At 44.8% G+C, this 26,502-nt stretch overlaps 1 protein-coding gene across 1 annotated transcript; it reads right to left on the bottom strand.

Annotated features, from left to right (window-relative positions):
- Positions 1-5,435: 5,435 nt before the first annotated feature.
- Positions 5,436-26,494, bottom strand: Bhmt2 (betaine--homocysteine S-methyltransferase 2). The gene is made up of 8 exons (XM_050153756.1): positions 26,370-26,494; positions 22,246-22,378; positions 20,421-20,512; positions 15,402-15,593; positions 12,906-13,053; positions 12,352-12,534; positions 11,402-11,630; positions 5,436-6,438 (listed from the first exon to the last, which is right to left on the bottom strand). Exons 1-8 carry the CDS (start codon positions 26,400-26,402, stop codon positions 6,357-6,359), a joined length of 1,092 nt encoding a protein of 363 aa, XP_050009713.1. The 5' UTR covers positions 26,403-26,494; the 3' UTR covers positions 5,436-6,356.
- Between the last annotated feature and the right edge of the window lie 8 nt (positions 26,495-26,502).

Raw genomic sequence — 26,502 nt, 5'->3', positions numbered from 1 at the left:
GCAGGCTTTCACACAACACTTCTAGGAATGTTCTACTTCATGGCATGCTGGTCTGACACGTTCCCATCTGTGTCAGTATGAGTGTGTGTTTACACACGTGTGTGAGTAGAGAACTACCTGCTGTAGTAGGTTCTCTCTCCTTCCATCACAAGGGCTCTAGGGATATGGAACTCAGGTTGTCAGGCTTGGTGGCAAATACCTCTACCTGCTGCCGAGCCATCTCTCCAGCCTTACTGTATCCTTTTCAATGACCTTATGTATTAATATATGTAAATGTTTGAGAACTCACTAACTTATATGTTATTGTTGGATATTTAGGTGGTTTCCAGACATGCGCCTTTGGACACATGTGAAAATACAGTTTATTCCTGATTGTATGAGGAAATTGCTCATACAAGGACGTGTAACTTGAAATTTTGATAGATATGGGCAAATTGTTTTCTAAATGTAAAATACGATATTTTACATTTCTACATAGTGTGCATGTATGGGGTGTCAGTCCCCTGCATCTTCATCAATAAAAAACATCATTAACTTCTTGGCCTTATCAACACAGCTGGGAAAAAAGTCACCTCGCTGCTTTGCTATACATTTCCCTAGCTGCAAATGTGTTTAGTGGATTAAGGTAATCTATTCTCTAATGTGTAAACTCAGGAAAGTCTCCATTAGTCTAGAAAACATACGCAGATATTTGCAGCAGGCTGCTGGCACTCAGATTCTTCTGTCTGTTCATGTATTGCTTGTCACCTGCTGTCATCCTGGATCAAAGCCATCAAGGAAGACTTTTGCACATTTCAGGGGAAGATGGTCTCGTTTTTCCATCGCTTTTGGTGAATTGTCTATAGAAATAACACATCAAGAGGTTTTGTTTGTTTTTGTTTTGTTTTGTTTTGAAAACTTTAATGGAAAAAAAGAAAAGAAAACCTTTAACAGTTCTGAGCATTGACTGTCAGGTCATATGGGGTACAAATAGAGAGTTGCTCCCCAGAACCTGATCAAAGGGAGGAAGCCTGCTCCTTAGGGAGGGAAGTCATGCTGGGCTTCCCAGGTTCTGTTGAGGACTATGTGTGACTCCTCGGACACTGCCTGTGTGCTGGGTGAATGATTGCAGGTCCAGCTCCCAGCCTGGCACCTCATCTCTTCCCTGTATGTTATACTTCTCCAAACATCTGGATGACACTGTCCTATGCTCTACCAGAGCACAGAACATCAAGTAGGGACAATTTACAACTAGTACTAACCAAGGGCTTTGTCTGGATCCCAGCTGGGTATAGAGCCCTCTAATATCATCTTAATATTAATTATCATTATATATAAATATATTATAGAATGAATATAATAATCATATATAATTATTAATTGGAGTCTTGAATACTGTTGCACCTCCCTTGCAATGTGTGCATGAGCAGGAGAAAGTCTGGGCTGAAGTACCTCCAGATATCCCTCCTGGACGAGAGCTTACTAGTGCCTGCTGCACCCTCTCCCCATTTGCCTCTAAGGCCACTTGGACCAGGGTATTTGTGTGTCTACACATTTAAAAATGTTTATGTAACAGTTTCTTTGTTCTTTTATGGCTTTTTCTTCATGGAATTTTGGCCAAGACTTTGATCAGCTTTAAATGTAGAGAGCGAATGCACATGCCAGATGGCTGATCAGTTGTCCCCAGCTCTATCTAATCAGGTTCCCCTGGCTGACTTGAAATGCTCCTTTATAGTGCATGGCTCCCTACCACTGCTTTTTAATACAAATAACCTATGCATTATAGCTTAATTATTGTTTTATTTTTATTTTAAGTGCATGCATGTCTCGGCGCCACATGTATGCCTGGTGCTCAAAGAAGCCTGAGGAGGGCATCAGACCCCCTGGAAATGGAGTTACAGATGGTTGTGAACCTCCATGTGGGTGCCAGGAATTGAACCTAAGGTCCTCTGGAAGAGCAACAAGTGCTCTTAACTACTGAGCCATCTCCTCAGGCCCATGTCCCATGGTTTTGATTATTCTGTTTATTATTCAGCGATTGTCTGGCAATCCACACTTGCCCTATCCCCATTCTTTTTCTAATTTTACCTCGAACTCTATAGTTTTGTGTTGGGGGAGGCTGTTCATTAGTTCCCGGCCGCCCAGACTCTAGATAACCACACAGAAGCTGTATTAATTTTATCACTGCTTGACCTAGTTTCTTATTGGCTAGCTCTTACATCCTGAACTAACCCATCTCCATTAATCTGTGTATCACCACGTGGCTGTGACTTACAGGCAAGTTTCCGGTGGGCTCCAGCAGAGGCATCTGTCTCCAGAGGCAGCTACATGGCTTCTCTCTGACTCTGCCTACTCTCTCCTCCTCTATCTGCTTGGAACTCCTGCCTTGCCCTATTCTGCTAAGCCATTGCCTGAAACAGATTTATTCATTAGCCAATAAAAGCAACACATAGACAGAAGGACTTCCCACACCAGTGTTGTTCCATATGCAGTGAGAGTTTGCATGCTTCTTTCTCCTCAATTCTGATGGGATTTTCCCTTGAGGTCTCATGACAGTTGCTCATCAGTTCAGAGCGTCTCAGCATCTTCCTTTGAGCAGGAGCTTGTATTAACTGAAGTCCTATTCTGCATCCTACCACAGCATCTACCTAAACCCCTTCGATTGTTCTTGCATAGCTCAAGTTAGTTTTGTTCCTGGATAGTTAATTGTTTTGCCAAAATGTGAAATAAGTATTTTCTATTATACTTACTAAAGAGTTCTCAAATATATATATTTGTATATATATATATGTGTATATATACACACATATATAATGGCTTTTGTGTATAGAAATTTAATCCTCATATTACTGGATTCTCTTATGGTCTATAGAAGCCTTTTGGATACTCTTTTTGTACAACTATTTCTTCTACCTGAACAACACTTCCATCTTTGCTTTCCCGACATTTTAAATGATCTAATGTGTTGTCCAGTATTACCAGAACACAGCAACTAAGACAGGAAGTGATACGGTAAGTTCCAGACTGTGTTTAGGGGGATAGTTTTTCTTTTTGCTTTTAATGGAGTTGAAATTTTTTCTCAATATGTTTTACTGTTATTTACACTATGATCCAAACATGATATGTTTTTCAGTCTTTCTACATAGGAAATCAATCCTTTAAAAAGTGTTTGCAGCCAGGTGTGCGTCTGTAATCTCAGCACTGAGGAAGCTGAAGCAGAAGAATCAGTAGTTCAAGGTTGGTCTGGACTACACAATGAGGTTCTGTCTCAAAACATTTTTTTATTTGTTTTGTGACTTGGCGGAGTAGATCAGTGGTAGAATGCCTGTGCAAAGCCGTGTGTTCAATCCACAGCAGCAGAATCCTAACTTTAATGTTGTATCTGCTAATCTCTGGGGAGCTTTCTCAACTTTAGCGTCACCACCACCTTAGGCAAGGCCACTGCGCCTCTACACCCGAAGTGAGATCTTCATGGTTAATGACACAAGATGACCTTTGTCCTATCAATAATGTTCCAACTACACATCACCAAAGCAAAACAGCGCACACACAACCAGGTTATTCAACAGTCTTCTTGACCCAGTTCTCCGTGGCTGTGCACTGTTTCATTGAGGACACACACGGCACAGATTGATTCCATCAGTTCCCCGGGCCACCTCTCATCTCGTATCGCTAGTTCTGAACATCTTCAGTTTAGGTTTCTTATTATTGTCCCTACTCACACCTTTCAAGCCGTGGATTCCTGTGTTCACGTGTTCGGAACAGCACACTTTCCTTACACCTTTGCAGCTGTCGCAGCTGTCTATCTGAAAAGCTGATGAACAGCCCAACACTCTCTTCGGGTCTAAATGAGCTATTCTTTGTTGATTTGCGTCTCAACTGATTTTCTTTTTTTATAGGTCGATGGATCTAGATTTATAACACATCTTTACCATCTACCATTTGTCATTAGTTTTTCAAACTTGTTATATGGCTTCCCTATTGAATGCTGCAGAACTAGGGGAGAGGGTTGTGTGGACCCCAGAAGGGACAGCCCTGCCCCGGTGCAGCCTCTTCACTCTGGTTCCTCTCACGATGTCATATGCATCCCTTGTCACGTGACTTCAGCATGTTCAGCAGTGGCTACAGGGTGAGGAGTTCACGCCGGAGCGCAGGTTCAAGCTCAGGCACTAACACAGGAAGAGGCTTTGGTCCTGGGTGAGCCATCATGGGGACAAGGGGACACGCACAGTGTGAGCCTAGCACGTGCCAGACACTGTTTTAAGTGCCGTATTATCTCATTTGATCCTCTCAGCACCTCGGTGAGAATGCTTCTGTGTGTCCTTCATTTCACAGAATAGGATCTTGACAGAGATGTTTAGTGATTGTCACACAGATGGTATAGGACAAATGACGTCTCCAAACCTTTTGGTTTGAAGGAGATGAGGAAAAGAAGGCCCAGGGAAGCCTAACAGCTATCTTTAAAAAAATTATCAATTGAGAAAAGGCATTTATGTATGTATGTATGCATGCATGTGAGCCCGAGTGAGGTTCTGTGCACCATATCTGTGCAAGAGGCTGCAGAGGCAAGGAGGGAGCATGAGATCCCCTGTAACTGGACTAACAGACAGTTGTGAGTCACCACGTGGGCACTGGAAACTGAAGTAAGTCCTTTGCCAAAGAGGTGCATACTTTTAATCCCTGAGCCACCTTTTCAGGCCCCCTGATCTTTAAGTTGGGGGGGGGGTGTTCTACGGATAATCAAAGCCTAATGTTTGGCTGTAGTGAGCAAATTTCTGGTTCCCATGGAGTCACTTTCTAAGAATGAGACACATCCTAGAAAGAAGTAAGTGACCTGGAGAGGTCGTGAGACTCCAGTGAGTGAGTACTGACTGGCTGGAGAGGTTTGCAAGGAGAGTCAGCCATTTGATCACTTAGATTGGTCACCCTCAAGGACTTGGAAGGCCTTGCCGTGATGAGAGCTAAATCACCCTCTGACTGCATTAGATGGCATTCTGAAGTGGTAAGGGTGAATGAGCCCCAGGTTGTTAGCATTACAGAAACAACCACATCCAGACTGAAGGGTCGATTCACTCGTAAGAAATAAATCATAATCCACTCGTAAGTTTAATGACCTTAAACTCCATGTTTTATATTTTACGAAGCACTGGAAGAGAGGAATTTGAAGGCTTCAAACACAAAGATTACACATCTAAGGAAATGGTAATACCAACACCTCGACTCAATCATTATAAAAGCAACAGCTGTGTTCAGGCAGAGGCGAGGCAGAACAGCGCTTGAGGGTTCCAGATCTAGAGCAGGCGGGCTCAAATGTCACTCCCACATGTGTGACCTTGGCAACTGCCTTGGCCTCCTCAGGCCCGTATCCTTGCCTGCAAACCTGTGTTAAAAATGAATCAACTGCAGTTTTAACCCCGTGACGACGTGGCCATGAGAGCGGACAAAGCTAGAGCATGGCAGGTAACGGATATTTATTGTCATCATCCAGAGAATGCCTATGAAGTTTAAGACACTCAAGTTCCATAAAAAGAAAATAAATCGTAATTTTACTAATTGTCACACATTGTTACATTGTTGCGAAAGGAGAAAAGTGGATACACTGTCAGCGTATGACACAAATGGGAATCAAGAAAGCACTAGAACAAGATGGACTTGAACTCTGACTTCTGAAAAGGTCTTCTAGGGTTCATCTGTTTTTGACTATAAGCAACAAGTATCTTACTGAGCATTGCGATTATGTTCAGCTAAATAAAGAGGGCTGGGAGCAGCAGGGTATAAGGTCCTTGACCGTCAGCAGTTTACAGTCTAGCTGTGCGTGGTTAGAAAGGCTCTCTTACAAATCCTAGGACCTGAAAGCAAAAGTCATCTTTGAAAGCAAAGCCCTGTGATTTTAACAATCCTGCCATCGCTCGCAACAGTTTCGGCATTTCTTCCACTGAGACGTGTTTGTAGCTACCATAGAAATCACTTGAGAAAAGCATATTGATTGCTAGATCAGAGCCCTGCTCGCTCCCTCGTCCTCAAGCATCTGGCTTAAACATCTGAATTATTCACTAAGGTAGCTTCTTGCTGACTTCGGATTATTTAAGAATTTCAAATCCACCCTGAGAGCCTGCGTGCTGACCTCCGCATGGATGCGCTGTGGAATTACTAGACAGAGTGTGCTTGGGGAGGGAGGCCGGGTCTAGGAGCCTCCACATCTCCACAGCATCTGGTGAGTCTGCTCGGGAGGGACATGTTGCTTGAACCGAAGGGACAGCAGCTCATCGATGCTCAGCAGCTGGAAGACGAGGCAGGCTGATGCCAGCAGCAAGGAAGACAGGGCTTGAGACCGGTTCTTCCTGGTCTGTCTCTTCAGAGTTTTCTTTCTTTGCTTCTTATGCATCCGGCTTTGAGAGCGAAGGACAGAAAGGCCTGCCTGAAGCTGGCAGCAGATTCTCCCAGTATTCCCGTCTAGCCCTGGGTTTGGAAAATATGCACCATTATATAAAAGAATTTTATAAATTCTGTTTGTCACGTGTGTGTGTGTGTGTGTGTGTGTGTGTGTGTGTGTGTGTCAGGGAGAAGAAGAGAGGGAGGAAGGGAGGAAGAGAGGGAGGGAGAGAGCAGATTAAAGTAGAACTTTTGTTTCAACATACAGTCAGAAGAACTCTGTATATTCACACCACTGACTTTTGCACAACTTTTGTATATGGGATATGCTTGTACATGTGTGTACACATGCTTGTGTGCATATGCATGTGTACACACAGAGGCCAGCTGTCTCCCTCAGTTGCCCTGGGCCTTATGTTTTGAGACAGAGTCACATTTATGAAGCTGCGGAATGTGACTCACTAAGCAGGCCAGGGACCCACGGGTCTCCAGATGTGCACTGCTGTGCCTGCCTTTTCATTTGGGTTCTGGGGGTGGGAATTCAGTCCCTCGCTACTTTCACGGCAAGCCGGTTACTGACTGAGCCATCTCCCCAGGCCAGTTTCCATACTTTTATCCTCTTTCTTTACTGATCACTAGGCTTCAAGGCCACTTTTCAGAACAATGTATTTCAGTTATAGGAGATTTTACAACAATTAATTACATTTCATCCTGAAACGTCTCCAGCAGAGACGTCCTAAGTCTACTCAGTATTTTAGTGAACTGAGAAGTTATCGAGACAGTTTTAAACATAATGAGGCAAAAGGTAATTCTTCAACTATGTAACCAAGAACAGAAAACAGACAACTTTGTGGGGCTTTGCTCCTTATTTTTGGAACAAAAGAAAAAGAGTACAGGATTCTTGGTCACAGTCTTTGGTGTTAAATATAACCTTACAGTTTCCCTCGCTTTCCTTAGGAATTTTGTGAAAATGGCTAATATTTTTATATGATGTAATGTCAGAACTTCAGGTTTCAAAAGGTCCCTGTGAATCACAACTTTCTACAAACATTAATAGGTTTGGAAGTTCAGGGTGCAAAGAGTACTTTGGTCTTCAGACTAAGGTCTTAATTTCATCAGCCCATTACTTTTAAGGCTGCACAGGTTATAACAACTAAAATACGCTATTTTCACTTATTTAAACTTATATTCATCACCAAAGTGTCCTTTGTCTTTGAATTACATTTGTTCCAATTCCACCTGTGAAAACCATCTTCTCTGACAGACACCCATCGAAAGTTCTGGCAGGGGCTGGAGAGATGGCTCAGCAGTTAAGAGCACTGCTTGCTCTTCCAGAGGACCCGGGTTCAATTCCCAGCACCCACATGGCAGCTCACAACTGTCTGAAAATGCAGTTCCACGAGATCTGACACCTTCCCACCAATGCACATAAAATAAAGTTATATAAATCATTAAAAAATTTTTAAAAATTTAAAAAAGAAAGTTCTGGCAATGGTTCCTTGCCTTCAAATCTCACCAAGATGAACAAAGGAGTTGTATTTACTACATAACATCATTGAGTAAACATGACCCTAGGAGAAGGTAACACAAGGCATGACCAGCTTCTAGACCATGTAAAGGAGATGGTATCGCATTGATAGATATTGGAAGAAAGAGAACACCCAGATACATAGGAAAACAGAGCAAGGCTCACGGGGCCCCAAGGGAAATGCCTTTAATAATAAAGCGATCATAATGTTTAGTATAATTTAGGGTCAGGAAGAACTCAGAGAAGACACAGGCCTGTGATTCTTCTTTCAACAATGAAAGAGGAAGTTAAGTAGAAATTAGTTTAGAAATAACCTAGAAAGCCAGATGTTAGACAGGAATAAAGAATGTCAGTCCAATCACAAGGCCAATTTACCTCTGTGGAGAATTTGGACAACTGGTGGAATATAAGAGAGAAGAGAATCCACCAGACCCTGATGCTTGGGAAATCCCCCTTCAAGGGGCTCAAGGTTTGCAAAGTGGAACGGTTGCTCTTCCCTGCCTTTCCAGCACGCACTGTGTTCTGAGGTGACTGCACAGTAGGGCATTGGGATGGAAAAGTGTAGAGGTACCAAGAGATGAGCGACAGCGGGTCTCAAAGGGGACCCATTCATGGTCCCTCCCCAGAAATCTCAGAGGATGGCCAAGGACCTGTGACACCCACAGGACACCACACTGGAAACTCAGAGTCACCGAAAAACCAAGGGTCAACAGGGCTGCTCGGGAGCAGAGAGGATGAGTCCACACTAGAGTTTGTGCGTGAGAGCGAGAGCCTGGGCCTAGCCCAGGGTGCGGGGGCACCAGAAGATCAATGGGACCCCAGATAGAGCATCTCCGGGGGACCTGCTGGAAGAGCAGGAAGCTGAGGGGAGAGTGGCAGTCCATGAATGCCGGAGGCAGGAGAGCAGACCAGAGTCTGCTGGGGAGACTAAGAACCTCCACATGCTCACGGAGATCCACCAGGCTCTCAGAGTACTGCCTCTGTGGGGGTGACAGGTGAGTGACGAGGAGATTTCCCTCCCACCCTCTGTCTGTCTGGGTTTGTTTAATCCATTTCTTTATGTATATGAGTGTTCTGTTTTTATGCACTCTAGATGAGGGCACCAGATTCCATTACAGATGTTTGTGAGTTCTCCACAGATGAAAATTGGCTTTGTGATTGGACTGACATTCTTCAGACTTGTCTAACATCTGGCTTTCTAGGTTAATTTCTTTTTTTCCCCTCTTTTTTTTATTGACTTTTATTGAGCTCTACATTTTTCTCTGCTCTCCTCCCTGCCTCTCCCCTCCTCCTTTCAACCCTCCCCCAAGGTCCCCATGTGGTTGCTGGGAATTGAACTCAGGACCTCTGAAAGAGCAGCCAGTGCTCTTAACCACTGAGCCATCTCTCCAGCCTCCAGCCTTCCCCTCCCCATTCTGCCTCTGAAGAGGACTGGAATCATCCATAGTCCTTTAGAGGCTTTGTCAGACAGAAGAAGTTTTAAGTCTGAAACATGTTTTTACTCTTAATTCTATGTGGAGCTGAAATCTTTTCATTGTTAAGCTAAGACCAAGTTTCCCCATTTAAAGTAGTTACGAGGCTTTCTGCTCCCCAGGGACACTGTCTTGGTGCATGCCAGTGTGTTCACTTTGTACCTACAAAGAAAGGGTTAAGAGATAGGACAGAAAACATCTAATGTCATGAGTCCTGCTGCTTGTTTGACAACAGTAATAATGTTGTACATGCCATTCTCCAGCTTTATATTTTAGAAGCAACCTATAGATAAATCCTGGGAGACTTAATTGTGACTACAGAATAGGACATAGTAGCTAAAAAATGCTAATTGTATACTAGAAGCAGTCGAAGAATGGGGGCAAGGAAATCACTCAGTCAGAAAGTGTTTGCCATGCAAGCATGAAGACCCGAGTTCAAGTCTCAGCACCTACATAAAAGGCCAAGTCTGGTGGTGAGCACTTATTATCCTGGTGCTGGGAGGCAGAGGCCAGAGGTGCTCACTAGCCAGCCAGGCAATCTAATGGGCAAACTCCAGTCGCTAGGGAAAACTGTCTCAAAAAACCAAGGTGGATGGCACCCAAGAAAGAATGACACCTAGGGTTGTTCTGTGAGTTCACAAGCACCAGAACATTCACACACACACACACACACACACACACACACACACACACACACACACACACAGTATGGGAAGGCAGTCCAGAAAGTAGAAGAGAGAGGGAGAGTAAAGAGAAACAGGAGAGAATCAATCCTTTCTTTATAGAGTGAACTTCATATTGATGGATTAAGACATAGGTACATGATAGGGTGACTACAGAGAACAGTACTATTATATATATATATATATATTACATATATATAGACATATCAAGGAGAAAGAAAAAAGGAGTTTGAAAATTTTACCATCAAGAAATGGTAACTATTGGAGGAGGCAGACATGTTTGTTTACCCTGACATGGACATTATCCAGTGTGTACGTGTATGGAAGCATCATGTGGCACCCATAAATATGTAATTTTTGTATCCATTAAAAATGTCTTTTGAAACCTAATCCATATGATCACAAGAGTTGGGTCTTGGGGGGTGGGTAATTGAGTCACAGTGGTAGAGTCCTAGTTAATGGTATTAGTGTCCTTATCAAAGACCTCCAGAGATCTTGACTTGACCCTTCTGTTAAAGAACCCTGTTGTGGGATATTTGTACACTGGGTGAAAATGTGTTGCTGTGATTGGTTTAATAAAGAGCTGAATGGCCAATAGCTTGGCAGGAGATATAGGCAGGACTTATGGGCAGAGAGAGAGGAAATAGGAGCTGAATCTAGGCTGCAGGGAGATGCCAATGAGAAGTGGAGGGAGTTGGACATACAGAATGAAAGAAAGGAAAAAACACACGAGGCAAAACTTAGATTAATATAAAATGGGTTAATTTAAGTTATAAGAGCTAGTGGGACTAGTCTAAGCTAAGGCCAAGCTTTGGTAATTAACAGTGAGTCTCCATGTGGTTATTTGGGAGCTGGCTGGCTGAATGGAGACTCTTAATAGAGCCCCCAACAAAAAGCCATTGTCTTTGAGAAAGTGGATCTTCACCAAACACTGCATCTACCAGTGCAGCTTGACTCTGGACTTTAGAACTCTATGAGAAACAATTTCCATTTGTTTTGTGACAGGGCCTCATTCTGTAGCTGGGCTGGGCTGGGACTCCTTTATAGAGATCAGGCTGGCCTTGAACTCACAGAAAATCTGCAAGCCTTCGTTTTACGGGTGCTTTGGCTAAGGTACCGGACCCCAGTCCTAGCCCTAAATTTCTGTTGTTTCTAAGTCACCGGTTGATGGTATTCTGTGACAGCAGCCTGAGCAGACCAGGACTCCCTGGGAACGGGGCCAGGGTGGGGGTGGGCCAGGGCGGCTTGCTTTCATCCTAGGCACCTTTGCACTGCATGAGTTCTCACTGCCTTGTACACCCATCACATTTACAGCAATACATAGAAGAGGTTGGAGAAAGCATGAGTGCAACTTAAAAAGACCCCACCTTGCTCGGATCCAGGGCTTGGTGTGCATGTTCAAACCGCTTCCCCAGCTGCCATGTTTCTCTGAAGCCGGAGGCAGAAATCCTCTCTCTGGGGCTAGCTCCTCCGCAATGGCCCTGATATGGTAGGGCTCAAATCCGCAGCAGCCGCCGATGTACCTGATCCCCAGGTTGTAGGCCTCTCTGGCGTATTTTTGAATATCCCATCTGGTGGCAACTCTGGGCTCCATGCCTGCAATACAGTGATTTGACGGTTCTGTTACCATTTCTGTTCTGGTTTCAATGTGAAATGTGCCCCAAAGGTTCAAGTGTTCCAGTACTTTGTCCCCAACTGCGGACTGTTTGGAAAGGTGCGACTTTCACCAGAGGCAGACCTTGAGATTTGCTCGGCACCTAGGCTTCCTGTCCTCATCCTGTCCCTGGAGGTCATGTGACCAGATACTCCGGCCATGCCTCATCACCATGACGGATCGCATCCCCTTGACTCCCAGCTTCCCTTAAGTTGCTTCTCAGTAGGTATTAGGTGAAAACAACCAGAAAAGTAAGCAATGCACCTCCTATTTTCAAATGACATTTCTCGCTGGTTGGGCTTCTCCTTCACCCAGCCTCACCCCAGGTTAAAAAAATAAACAAACATAAGTACTAGAATGATTATGTATCCTTTAGGTCACTTCCATTTGGTTAATACTGAAAGATTTATTTTTCTTACATGGCCTTATAGTATAAAACTGTTATCAATTTAGTCATAGTAAGAAACATGAGGGCCAGGCAGTGATGACTCATGACTTTAATCCTGGTGCTTGAGAGGCAGAGGCAGGCAGATCTTTATGAGTTCTAGGCCAGCCTAGTATGCAGAACAAGTTCCAGGACAGCCAAGGCTATACAGATAAACTCTGTCTTTGTGAAAAACTAACAAAACAAACCCACGAGGTACTTTTCATGCCCGAGCTTACTGAAGGGATATTCTGGGAGGTCCACAAACCCTCCCTTGCCACAGTCAGGTGTGTGGAAGCCCAGGCTTTGCACCATCAGGTGAGCTTGTAGGCCCAAATCCCTGAGACCCTCCTTCATGAGTTTGATGGTCTGCAAGCTGGTCCGGGGTCCAAATCGGCAGTTGACCCCAATGATGTTCGCTCCTGTGCAAGGCAATAAAGAACCATTACAACGAACAGTGGATTCATTTGTTTGTTCTTCTTATAACAGAAGTGGAGCTGGTTGGGGTTCATGCCTGTCATGACAGCATCTGGGAGCAGAAGGGTCACAAATTCAACACTGGCCTGGGCTATACTGATTAGAAATGATTCAATTTCATTCCAGACCAACCAACCAACCTACCAACCAACCAATGAATCAGTCAACCTTGGAAGCCAGTTTAGAGGTTAGCTACCCTAGGACTTATAGAAGGAAATTTCCTGCTTGTTCTTTTATTTCCCTGACAATATTGAGCAAACCTTGCTGCATCTCGTAGGCAGCCCCTGCACCGCCTGTCTCATCATGGCCACTTTACCTGCCCGCACCAGCTTGACTGCACAGTCTCCAGGCGTCACGTCATGCATGTCCCCCTCCGGGCCGATGCACATGGTCGCAGCCACAGGTTTTCCCACTTCTTTCAAGACTTCCACAGCCCACACAGCTTCTTCCACATGCTCAAAATACTAGGAGACAGCACTTCTTAAAACTGGCCTCAAGTTAAGGTAGGCTTTGGAATGGTAAAGCACAAATGCTAAAAAACTATTGTAACAATTACCAAATTATAATATGTGATACAGCTTGCTGACTGACGTGTCTAACAGATTATGTAAAGAATCGCTTTCTGAGTAAAGACTAGAATTCCATCAATGAGACTATCTGGAGTTTTATCTAAAGATCAATATTTGGTGACTGTTAGTAAAACAAAATCATACCATTTAAAGTTGTGTGTGTGTGTGTATGCAAGTTAAAATGGGCAATTGTGGCACATGCCTTTAATCCCAACACTCAGAAGGCAGAAACAGGTGATCTCTGTGAGTTTGAGGCTAGCCTGATCTACAGAGCTAGTTCCAGGGCAACCAGGGCTCCACAGAGAAACCCTATCTCTAAAATCAAAACAACAACAACAACAACAAAACAAAAACAAAAACGAAATAGTTAAGTATTTAAAATAAAAATCTTGAAGGAGCACACATATTTGTCACCAGAAGTCCAATGTGCCATCCCCTGCACCGCTGAGCCCCCTAGGAATAAACACTTGCCTTGTTGATCTGAGGATCATCTTTTATGGAACTGGGGTTAGCTCTGAAAGATGACATTCTATCATTATGCTTCTCAGTGATTCGATCTCTTGTCTGGTTAGGTGTCCTAGGAGCTCCATGAAGAGGAAAGGGAAAGTGGGAAGATGTTCCCAGGTTAGACTGAGGCTTAGGACACAAGATGGAGCTGATGGTGGTCAGGTATCAGATGCGGGGTGCTTCCCAGAAGCTCCCTTTGGTGCCACAATTTAAAGGGTGACCCTAAAATAACTGGACAAGAGCCAGAAGCAAATCTCCTGGTTTCTTGTTTCTTTGTTCTTGTTCTTTTTATTTATTTATTTGTTTGTTTGTTTGTTTATTTATTTATTTATTTTCAGAGAGAGAGACAGGGTTTTTCCATGTAGTGCTGGCTGTCCTGTCCTGAAAGAGCTCTATAGACCAGACTCAGAGATCTGCCTGCCTCTGCCTTCCAAGTGCTGGGATCAAAGGCATGCACCACCATGGCTGGGTTTCTTTCTTTACTATTGAAAGAAATTCTATGGAAGTGTGTTGGGGAATGAAAAAGATAATCAAGAAAAGCTTTGAAAACAATGGTGCATATTCCTACCCAACCGGAAAACACTTTGGACACTGTTCCCAGAATCTGCAGCAAGGAGCAGACAGCCCTGGGCCTTGAACTGGTTTCTACTAGCAGACATAGTGATGGGGAGAAGATCTGAGTCGGGGGTTTGATCCCTGGTAGGAACAACTGTGCCTGAAAATGGGGAAGAGACAGGAGAGCATGTCCTGCATGTTCATCCTGCCAGTGACCAGTTGTTATCGCTTAGATATGAAATGTCCCCCCAATAGATTCATGTGGCAAAGGCTTGGAACTCAGCTGGCAGAGCCCAGCAATGAGAAGGGATTGGACCACGAGGTCTCTGACTTCATCAGCCTACTTAGATGTGAATTGATTCATAATTTGACAGCATCTTTGGCAAGTAGTAGAAAGAGGGGTCTGTTGAGAGGAAGTAGGTACTGGAAGTGCCCCTTGGAGGCCATCTTGTCTTGGCTCCTTCCTTCTGCCCCCTCCTCTTCCTGGTGGCCATGCCCTGCTCTGCAATGCCCCCTCTCTGTCATGTTCTCCTGACTACTGACTAGAGCTAGGTGACTAGAGCCAGCTGGCTGGGGATCAAACCTTCCAAAACCATGAGTCCAAGTGATTTTTTCCTTAAGTTGATTTTCTCAAGTATATGTCTCAGCAGCAACAACAAAAATCTGACTTATAGCAGACCTTTCTTTAAAATGTTATTCCATGGGATAAGCTAAAGAATAGCAGAGAGGCAGTGAGAAAGGCCAGGACGGAGAAGGCAGTTACTCGGTGCTTAGTTTTGCTAGTGAGGCCTGGGTGAACCTGAAGAGCCATCTGTCTGCTGCGCTGTCCTGGCTTTGCTCCTCCACTGTCTCCAATGCCCACCTCTTGCCCCTGCAGCACTTTCCAGTCTGACGTCTCCTTTGGGAGGGGATGTGTTTGTCCTAAGCCACTGTCCTTTTTTTTTTTTTTTCTCATCTCGTTGTCCCCCAAGTCAGCTACCACAATCATGTAACCTCAGAAAACAACACCTATATTGAGGCATGCTGTGGGTCCATCCCCTGTCTCACAGGAAAGTCAGCATGCAGATGCCAGAGCCTTGCCTGGAATGCAGTGTGTTAACCTAAAGCTTTGACCATCTGCATGTAGGCTATCAGGGCATAGAGCAGCCTTATCTGTCCAGTTTCTCTAAGACCAGCCTTACCTCTGCAATCAAGAAGTCCACATTTTTCCTGACAAAAACTTCCAGCTGTCGTCGGAAAAGGTTTTTGATTCTAGTTTCATCCTTGTGGTATTTGTACAGCGATGTCTGGCAGAGGCCCCCTGCCACCAAAGCATCCCCTTCATCAGCCACCTCCCTGGCGAGGTCACAGGCTGCTGCATTTACGGCTTCCCACTGAGAGCAAGAGCAGAAACAGGAGCCCAGTGTTTTCAATGCAAAATAAAACAAGTCATAAGTCACAGAGGGAGTAGGGAGCAAGTCAGTCCTGAAACCTACAGTTCAAGAAGAGCTGAACATAATCTCCTCACTTACCAGTGACTCCTGTGTCAGGGAGGGAGGGAGGGAGGGAGAGAGGGAGAGAGGGAGACAGAGACAGAGAGAAGAGGGAGGGGTGCATGTACTTATAGAGGTCAGAAGTCAACACCAGGTGTCTTCTTCCATTGCTCTCCATGTTGTTGTTTTTTGAGACAAGGTCTCTCACTGAGTCTGGATCTCACAGATTTAGCTACATTCGCTGGGAGTCTGCCTGCTTCTGTCCACCCCAAAGCTGGTGATGGGGTTACAGGTGTGCATCAATGTACTTGACTTTTACATGGATTCTGGGAATCCAAACTCCGGCTTTGTGTTTATACAGCAAGTACTTTATTGAGTGAGCCATCTCCCCAGTCCCACCAGTGACTCTATATTTCCATTATTGTTATTATCCGCACTGAGTTTTTAAATCATAAATTTAGACTAATTGTGAGGTATAGCGGCTCACTCCATTATTATTATTTTATGTGCATGGGATTTTGCCTGCATGTATGTCTGTGTACCATGTGTGTGCTGATGCCCTTGGAGGCCAGAAGAGAGCATCAGATCCCAGGGGTTGGAGTTACAGACAATTGTGAGCTGTTATGTGGGTACAGGGAATTGAATCCAGGTCCCCCAGAGCAATAATTGCTCTTGACTGCTGAGCCATTTTTCAGTTCCACCACATTGTATTTTAATAATTTTATTCATTCCCCTTTCACACAGATTATTAGCTTTTTAAGAAGAAGGTCGAAAACAAATTCCACAGGAGCAGGATTAAGCCAGCGACCTAGGCCAGAGCAGGCCTGAGATGATGAACTCCATGGGAGAGAGAACAGATCCAGACCAGGGAGAAGATCAGAGCTAGAGACCTTTGCATGACCAACCCCAAACCAGAGACCTCTGCAGGAGCAGATCCAGACCAGGGACATTTGCAGAAACAGATCTGAGCTGACAACCTAGACCAAAGCATGCCTGAGACAGCAAACTCCAAGGGAGCAGCAGAGCAAAGCCTGGTAGCGCTGAGCAACTTCCAGGAACACTGAGTGACCAATGGGGTAACTAGAACCATGGCACTGACTGTACCATAAGGAACAACCATCTGAGCCTTGGATTCACTAGCACCTAAAAGATTAATCAACAGAGTCACAGACAGCCCCAACTACACCAATTAAAGAAAAAGATGAGTAGACAAGGCAAGAACACACACAACACCACAAAGAGCAACACAACACAGTAAAATCTAGAGACCCTACAACAGTAAGACTTGAACAACCAACTATATATGAAGCAGAAGAAAATGACCTAAAAAATAACTTCAGGAGAATGTTTGAGACTCTTAAAGAGGAAATGAGAAATTCCCTCAAAGAAATGGAGGAAAAGACAAATAAAAAATTGGAAGACATCATCATCTCTTAAAGAAAACCAAGAAAAAGCAATCAAACATATGAAAGAAATTATTCAAGACTTGAAAAGTAAAATAGAGGCAATAAAGAAAACACAAGTCGAGGGAACTATAGAAACAGAAATCATGAGAAAATGATCAGGAACCACAAACGCAAAGATAAACAGCAGAATACAAGAGACGGAAGAGAGAATCTCAAGTGCTGAAGATACAATAGAGGAAATAGACTCATCAGTCAAAGAAAACATTAACTCTAATAAAAGCTTAACACAAAATATCCAGGAAATATGGGACACCATGGAAAGACCAAACCTAAGAATAATAGGTATAGAAGAAGGAGAAGTTCAACTCAAAAGCACAGAAATCATAGAAGAAAAACTTCCCCAATCTAAAGAAGGATATGCCTATGAAGATACAAGAAGCTTACAGAACACCAAATAGACTGGATCCAAAAAAGTCCCCTTGCCACATAATAATCAAAACACTAAACATACAGAGTAAAGAAAGAATATTAAGAGCTGCAAAGAAAAAAGGCCAAGTAACATATAAAGGCAGACCTATCAGAATTATACCTGACTTCTCATTGGAAACAATGAAATCCAGAAGGTCATGGTCAAATGTTATCCAGACATTAAGAAACCACAGATGCCAGCCCAGATTACTATAGCCAGCAAAACTTTCAATCACCATAGAAGAACAAAACAAGATATTCCATGACAAAACCAGATTTATCCAATACCTAGCCGCAAACCCAGCCTACACAAAGCACTAGAAGGAAAACTCTAACCCAAGGAAGTTGGCTACATCAATAAAAACACAGACAATCTCTGTGTCTGTGATCTCACAGCAGCAAACCCCAAAGGGGAAAACACACAAATTAATATCACCACCAACAAAAACTAAATTAACAGGAGATAGCAACCACTAGTCATTAATATCCCTTAATATAAATGGACTAAACTCACCTATAAAAAGACACAGGCTAACAGATTATATATGAAAACAGAATCTATCCTTCTGCTGTGTAGAAGAAATACACCAAAATATACAAAGAACTCAAAAGAACAAATAATTCAATTTAAAAAATGGAGTACAGACCTAAACAGAGAACTCTCAACAGAGAACTCTAAAATGGCTGAAAGACACTTAAGGAAATGCTCAACATCCTTAGTCATCAGAGAAATGCAAATCAAAACAACTCTGAGATTCCATCTTACACCTGTAAGATTGGCCAAGATCAAAAACACTGATGACAGCTTATGCTGGAGAGGTTGTGGGGTAAAGGGAACACTTCTGCATTGCTGGTGGGAGTGCAAGCTGGTACAGCGGATTTAGATGTCAGTGTGGTGATTTCTCAGAAAATTAGGAAACCACCTTCCTCAAGACCCAGTAATACGCTTTTGGGTATATATTCAAAGGATATTCAATCGTGCCACAAGGACATGTGCTCAACTATGTTCACAGCAGCATTGTTTGTCATAGCCAGAACCTGGAAACAACCTACATGCCCCTTGACCAAAGAATGGATAAGGAAAATGTGGTACATTTACACAGTGGAGAAAAAAATAATGACAAGGTTTGTCATAGCCATAACCTGGAAAAAACCTAAATGCTCTTCAAACAAAGAATGGATAAGGAAAATGTGGTACATTTACACAGTGGAGAAAAAAATAACGACATCTTGAAATTTTCAGGCAAATGGATGGAGTTAGAAAAGCTTTTCGAGTAAGAAAGACAATTATCATATGTACTCACTCATAAGTGGTTTTTAATCATACAGCAAAGAAAAGCAGCCTACAAACCACAATACCAGAGAACTTAGACAGCAATGTGGACACTAAGAGAGACTTACATAGATCTAATCTACATGGGAAGTAGAAAAAGACAAGATCTCCTGAGTAAATTGGGAACATGGGGACCTTGGGAGAAGGTTGAAGGGGAGGGTAGAGGGGAGTAGAGAAAAATGTAAAGCTCAATTATATATATATGAAGATGGTCTAAGCCTCTTGTGATGGTTTGCATGTCATTGGTCCCCATTAGCTCATAGACAGTGGCAGTATTAGGAGTTGTGGCCTTGTTGTAGGAAGTACGTCACTGTGTGTCTCTTTTGCTTAAACTTTGCTCAACAGTTGACTTCTGATTAAGATGTAGCCAGCACCATGTTTGCCTGCATGACACCATGCTCTCCACCATGAAAGTAATGGACTAAATCTCTGCAGTGTAAGCTGCCACCTCAATTAAATGTTTCCTCTATAAGAGCTATTGTGGTCATGATGTCTCTTCACAGCAATAGGAACCCTAAGACACTTCTTTTTTTTAAATATCATCTTTCTGCTTAGCACAGAGAGTACCATAATGAGAGTCCATGGATGGAACCATAAACATGGACATATTGCTTCTCATTAAATGTGGGTTTCCCCAATGAACATGAGCACCCATAAACGTCAGTTGCCATGAACAGTTGGCTTTGCAAATGTTTCCTCATCCTTCATCTCATCTGCTCTTCCTGGCAGGTCTGAGCATAACTCTGTGTATTATCTTTTCCAGGGCTAAGGCCAATGTGCCATACAGGATGGTCTTCCATGAAGCCACACAGGCATTAGACTACAGAGTTGGGTATTGAGACTGATTTTTGTCATTTGTAGGCCAGCCTTAGGTTCTCAAGGTTCCACTGTCTCCAGACAGATAAGGGGATAAAAGGACAATACAGAGTGAAGGGGTAAAAAAAATGATCCAGAGAAATGTTCTTTCTCCACAAAACCCCTTTGCAGGGATGCCTTAGTTTTCCAACAGCCCATTCTGTCTGGTCTTGTCATCTTACACATGAACTGATGATGTTCTGTATGGTGGGTTTGAAAGAAAATGGCCCTCAAAAGAAGCGGCACTATTAGGAGGTATGACTTTGATGGAGGAAGTATGTCAGGGTGTGGTCGGGCTTTGAGGTCTCTTTTGCTCAAGCTTCCCTCAGTGTGACAATCATTTGCCTTCCTGTTGTCTACAAGATTTTGCATTCCCAGCTTCAGCACCATGTCTGCCTGCACACTGCCATGCTCCTCGTCATGAGTATAAGGTACTGAACCTCTGAAACTGTAAGCGAGCCACCCCAATGAAATGTTTTCTTTGTATGAGTTGCAGTGGTCATGGTGTCTCTTCTCAGCAATGAAGACCTGAAGACATTCTCTTCCATACACACATCTGTGGAGTCATGAATTCATGACCAGTGCAGTAACACAGGAGCCCATTTCTACCACCTCCCATGAGAAGGCTTGTTCCTGGTGGCTGCCCCCTACCTGCACCCCAGTTACCTTGCTTTCCATATTGTCCTCAGTGGCAGAGAAGGTGAAAGTCTGCAAGACATCAGCTCCCGCTCTCAAGAATTCTGTGTGGAGCTGGCGAACTGCCAAGCAATTGAAATCACAATCACAAAATCAAATTCCAGAAGCTTACATTCTCACTAGCAGCTCCCTTCCTTTCTTTCCTCCCCACCAGATCCAATTTCAAACCGAGAACTGAGAAAGCTACCAATTAAAGCCAGGAGTGTGACAGGGCCACATGCACTGTGGGAGCATCCCACGGGGTTCTGCTGACTGCTTTCCAGTGGGTCCCCTGCAGAGACTAAAAATCCTGACTAGCTCTTGTCCCCTCATCCCTTGTCTGGAGTTTGTTCACACGGCAATGTGTGCAGGATGCCGCTGGCCTATTATCACCCAAGTGGGAAGAGTGAAGAAGCTCACACAGAGGGCAGCAGGCCTGCGCATGACACCCACAGCAGGCAGATTCCACAGCAAGGATGAAGGGGCCACGTGGTAAGCAGCCCTGGCTGCACATAGCCTCTGAGAGAGTCAGCTCCCTGGGGTGGGAATGTAGCCCAGCTGGCAGACCGCTTCCTCAGTGTGAATAAAGCCCTGGATTTGATCCTCAGCACCCATCTTAGCACTCAGGTGGAGGCAGGGGGAACAGAAGAAGTTTGAGGTTTTCCTCAGCTACATTGCTAGCTTGAGGCGAGCCTAGGATGTCTGAGACTCTGCTAAAACAAAAAGGAAAGAAAAGAAAATCCCCCTTTACTTCCATCCCACCAGCACCCCCTTCTGGCTAATTCAACACATTCAGTTTAGCTGAAAGATCTTTCAAAAGTAAGACAAAAATGAAAAAGTCCCAAGAGGCACCGGAGAAGCAAAGCTGTTCTGTCCTCCATGGAAGTGGGTGTCTGAACAGTCTCAGGAAATAGCACGAATGGGCTCAGGGCTCCAACAACGCGTGGGCAGCTCAAGGTGGTAAACTCATCTGTCCTCATGGTTGGCCCATGTCCTGCCCCTTGTGCCAGACAGAGGAGCAGATTCTCAAAGAGGTCAAGGGTCTTGTCTAATACACTGCTGTTCTGGGGAAGAACCAAGCAAGGACTCTAGCTTTCTCTTGTGCGTGATGTATGTGTAAATGAAGTCCGGTAGATTCAAACCACACTTCCAGTGTGTGGCCTGATCTCCCCTCTTATTCTTGGGGCTTGGTCCCCCAACTCTAGAAAGGCAAGGGAAATCAATAAAGCCAGGTATAGTTAAAGCACCTTTGTAAGGTCACCAACCAACTGCAATAGTTTCTAGCTTCTAACTCTTTTAGTTTTATTTTTTCCCCCAACTCAGGAAGATGCATTCTGGTCCCCAGAGCCTGGCTGTCTGCTTCATTAAGCTGGTGGTGGCCATGGTTGTTATCTACCGTGCACAACCTTCAGCAGGCTGAAGCTGAAGCAACTAATGATTTTTGCTAACTTACAAAAACTCTTGAATAGCTACAAGGAAAATTTTCAAGGAATAAACAGATAATATTAAGAAAATATAAGCAGAGAGAGGGAGAGAGGAAGAGAGGGTTGGAGGGAGGAAGAGAGAGAGAGAGAGAGAAGAGAAGAGAAGAGAAGAGAAGAGAAGAGAAGAGAAGAGAAGAGAAGAGAAGAGAGGGAGAGAGAAGGATACTGTTCCCTGTGCTTCAGCCCACACTCTGCCTTAGCCTCCACCCCTTGGCAATTGTGCAAGGGAAGCAGTCCTTAGGAAATGCTTGCTGTTGTTCCTTGATTTTCCTTCGTTGGTGTTGAAGCCAACTGTTACTTGTACATACACTTCTGGGTGCTGTGGTACTCACCTGCACTTGGATGCTCCACCACTGCTTCCGGGGTCCAGAGCCCGGCCTTCACGAAGCCTCTCTTCTCTAGCGTGATGAGAAAGCTGCCTTCCCCAACCACAACCTCCCCGCTGTCCAGGCGCTCCAAAATGCCCTGGGAAAGAGACCGGAGACTCAGCAGGCTCTCTGCACCCTGCTTTTCCTTGTAAAGATTTCAATTTTAGACATGTGGATTTTGTGTTTTTTAGGCAATAGTTCTGCTAAAATTATGTCTAAGAGTGTTTCAGAAGACATTGCAGCACGATTCCTGGCCAATCTAAACACCTATTTTGTGCGGTTAAGGAGCTATGGGTACTTTTTTTTTTTTTCTCGATTGACAGTTTCTGGGTCAAACTATACTGAAAGCACTGATTAACCTGATAATCATTTTTAGTTTTTTATGTTCTGTCTTAGTTACTAATATACTAGGGGTTGGGGGCACAATATCTTCAACTTAAACAAACCCCCAAACTTGCAGGCTGCTGGACATGGCCTTGTCACAGCACTGGCCAGCAGGACAGGTAGAAGCCATTTTTCCCCTTCTGACTGGAGTGGCATTATGTCACCTAGGCGTAGAATCATCTTGTAGCCCTGCCACCCTCATTTGTACTCAATGTCAGGGGGAGCCAACTGGTAATACGATTTTGCAGGACGACCCAGCGTAGCCACAGCGGATATGCGCGGCTTACTTTTACATCTTGTTGGGTGAGCGATGCAAATCACCTCCTTGGGTTAACCAATTTGAGAATCATATTTACTAGAACACATCACCCAGTCCTTGACGGGAAACCGTTACTCCAGGTTTCTCGCCTAGGTTCCTTCTTCTCGTATCCAACCTTGCAGCTTGTGTCTGTGAAGCATTTCATGGCTCCCTTGCCCCTATTGCCACAGCCACTGGATTGCAGAATGATCTTAATACACCTCACTGTCCTTCTCCTGTCGGCCATTGCCTTTCCTTGTGCCCTGACAACGTCAGCACCTTCGTCCATGTGTGCAGCTGTCCAACAGCATCCGGTCGTTACCTGCCTCGCTTTGATGGTAGGATGTGTGTGTGGGGGGGGCGGGGTGACATATCTTATTTGTCTATGTTCCTCCCACCTCTACCAGCATCTATAAAGGAGAGGTTCTTAGGGAACTCTGCCAGCTGAGACAGCAGAGGTGCCGAGTGGTTCTGAAAACATCGGATGCTCTGCTGTGTCCTGAGAAGCAGAGGCAAAGCCTGGCACTCTTCCAGCAAAAATCGGCAGGCTTTAAAAGGACCCTAATGCAGATTTTGACTACTGTGTCTTTGTGAGACGGGCTAGAAGGGGAGACATTTTCTTTTCTTTTATTTCTATTATTATCATCATTATTATTTTGGTTTTTCAAGACAGGGTTTCTCTATGTAACAGCTCTGGCTGTACTAAAATTCACTCTGTAGATCAGGCTGGTCTCAAACTCACAGAGATCTGCCTACCTCTGCCTCTTGAGTGTTGGGACTAAAGGCGTGTTCCACCACTTGGTTCATTTTCCTTTCTTATCTGGAAGCTTGTCCAATGTTTTCTTCAGAAATTTATGTTACCTTTTGTGTGTTTTTGTGTATGTGTGCACACGTGTGCGTGTGTGTGCAGTGACCTAAGAGCCCTCAGGGCAGCAGACCCACTGGAGCTGATCACAGGTAGTCATGAGCTTCCTAACACCGGTGCTGGAACTCAGCTCATGTCCTCTGGAAGAGCAGCCAGGGCCCTTGATGGTTGAACAACGTCTCGAGCCCCCTGCCCAGCATCTTAAAGTCTCCATTTTTCTTTGTCGTCATTATCAGAATAACTGGATTTTGGAGATCTGAAGCCCGAGCAGCCTGTCCCTCCTTGTCTCCCACTCCTCACTTAGTTCTAATGCCAGCTTAGGTGAGAACGGGGAGAGGATGCGAGGATGTGAGTTCACCTGCCCAGTCCACCTTCTCGTTCATCCTCCATCAGACAGTGCACCTGCTGATCTGACTGTGGGGGCTGGGGGTGCCTTTACATCCCTCTCTTGGAAGATATCAACCTGAAACCTCTGCATTTACCATCTGGGCTCAGGCTGAGACTGTTGATCCTCAGGGGAGGGCATTCAAACTGCCTAAACAGCCTCATCTGCCTATCTTGGCTTGCGGGGAGGTGGGAAGGAGGCAGTTTCTGTGGTTTGAGGAATGGGATGAAGGCTCAGGCTACCTGTGCTTGCCAGCTGAGGAGAGATAGGTCCCGAGTTCTCTCTCAGGAACACATTAACAGGGACCAGCATGAAAATATGCCATTCCAGGGGCAGAGTCCCAGAGGAATGGGCTCACAATGTTTTCAAAACCTTAAAAAAAAAAGGTCAGGGTTTTACAGTGTAGCCCTGGGTAGGGGAAACTCACTCTGTAAACTGGGCTGGCCTCAAACTCAGAGAGCCACCTGCTTCTGCTGCCTGAGTGCTGGGACTACAGACGTGTATCACCACACTGGCCCCATAAAACCTTTTTTAAAAAGGGGAATAGCCAAGAGTGGTGGGGTGCAGTCTTTAATCCCAGCACTTGGAATTTAATTTAATCCCAGCAGAGGCAGGAGGACTTTTGTGAGTTTGAGGTTAGGGAGTTCCAGGACAGCCAGGGTTCCAGAGCTAGAACCTGTCTGAAAATAAAAACGTCCTCTAGAAATAAAAATTAAAAAGTGAATTATGGGCTGGCAAGACAATTTGTTAAGTGCAGGTGACTGCTCTCAAACACTATGGCTGAGTCTAATCCCTGGCACATTTGGCAGACGGAGAGAACCAATTTCTGCAAGTTTCCTTTGACCGCCACAGGTATATCATAGTATGTCCACACCCGCACATACCCAATAAATAAGTGCATACATAAATGTAATGAAAATTCATTTAAAAAAGTGAATTGTAAATATGAACATAGCATTTCAGAGGGTCAGGTGAAGGAAGGCAACGCAATGCTCTTCACCTTTAAAAGGAGTCTTTTTGTTTTGGTTTGGTTTTTCAAGGCAGGGACAGCCCTGGCTGTTCTGGAACTCGATTTGTAGTCCAGGCTGGCCTCAAATTCTTGTCTCTGCCTCCTGAGTCCTGGAATTAAAGGCATGCATGGGCCACACCCCAGGCAAGTCTTTTAAACAATCTCATTTCTTTCCTACACTTTAACTTTTGTCATTAGAAGAACATCTCTCAGAGAGCTATGAAACCTAGGCTCCACATTTTGTGTGGGACCCTGACTAGTCTTTTGCCCGTGTGTCTGCTCAGTTAGGGTTGGGTCTATGCTGCCTGACGTCACCATTGCCCTCAGTTCTTTCTCACCGGGAGCTGTTAATGGCTGACTAGCAATTTAGCAAGGGGTTGAACTTGGACTTCTCTCAATTCCTAGTGTAGGTCACCTCCGTCCCCAGTTTCTTAGCATTCCTAAAACAGAGGTGCCCATTTCTTGCTTCCACTATCCCAGGACTCTGAATTGTTTCGGGAGGACGATTCTGGTGGGTCCTGGGAGTCCCCTCTTCCAAGTTCATGCCTTTCTGGTTGTTTGGCTATTCCTTGCTTCCACAACATGTCCTCAGTGTTGTGGGAATGAAGTCCAAATCTGGTCGTCATGGGAGAAGGGCTAGATGTGGGACTGCCTTCTGAAGGCAACAGAGGGGACTTACACCCCCGGCCCCGAGAAATGCAAGATGTCCTTGTTTCATACAGGACAGGCATGAAGCCGCAGGGCCTGGTTGACGCGCTTAGGAAACCTGAGGGAAACTGACAGAAACGGGTAGATAAAAGCCAGGGGCTATCTATTGCATGGGCTTCCGTGAGAGAGAAAAATAAGGGTCTCTTAAACCCAAAATCTTGACCTCAGATCCCTCCTCTGTCCTGAACCGATCACCAACTCTGAGTAGGTCCTCTGACTCTTGAGTCTCAGTCCCCACCCCACTCCCGCCCCGCAAACTCGGGATACCAGCAAATGCAGATACTCTGGGCTGGGTGAGGGCTCCATGAATGCTAATCCACTTGCAATCCGGTAAACTGAGGCTCTGGGCCGCACGTACCGTTCTAATAAGGTCTTAGGGGTTTGGCTGAAAAGGGATTTGAACTTTGCTGGAAAGGAGGAAGGCCTGAGCAACACTCACCTTCTTGGCCCGCGGGCCTCCGGCTGGTGCCATGTCGCTGCGACTGTGCAGGCGCGGGTCCCGGTGGCACTGGTCCCGGAGGCGCCTCGGTGCGGGAGCCCGCCCCTCTGTGGGAGGACCCCCCTCCGCCCTC

Source organism: Alexandromys fortis, unplaced genomic scaffold (assembly GCF_014885135.2).
Source record: "Alexandromys fortis isolate MF-2015 unplaced genomic scaffold, M_Fortis_MF-2015_v1.1 scaffold_79, whole genome shotgun sequence".
NCBI lineage: Eukaryota > Metazoa > Chordata > Mammalia > Rodentia > Cricetidae > Alexandromys > Alexandromys fortis.
Note: the sequence above shows the minus strand (reverse complement) of the source record. Positions and strands in the feature narration are given on the sequence as shown.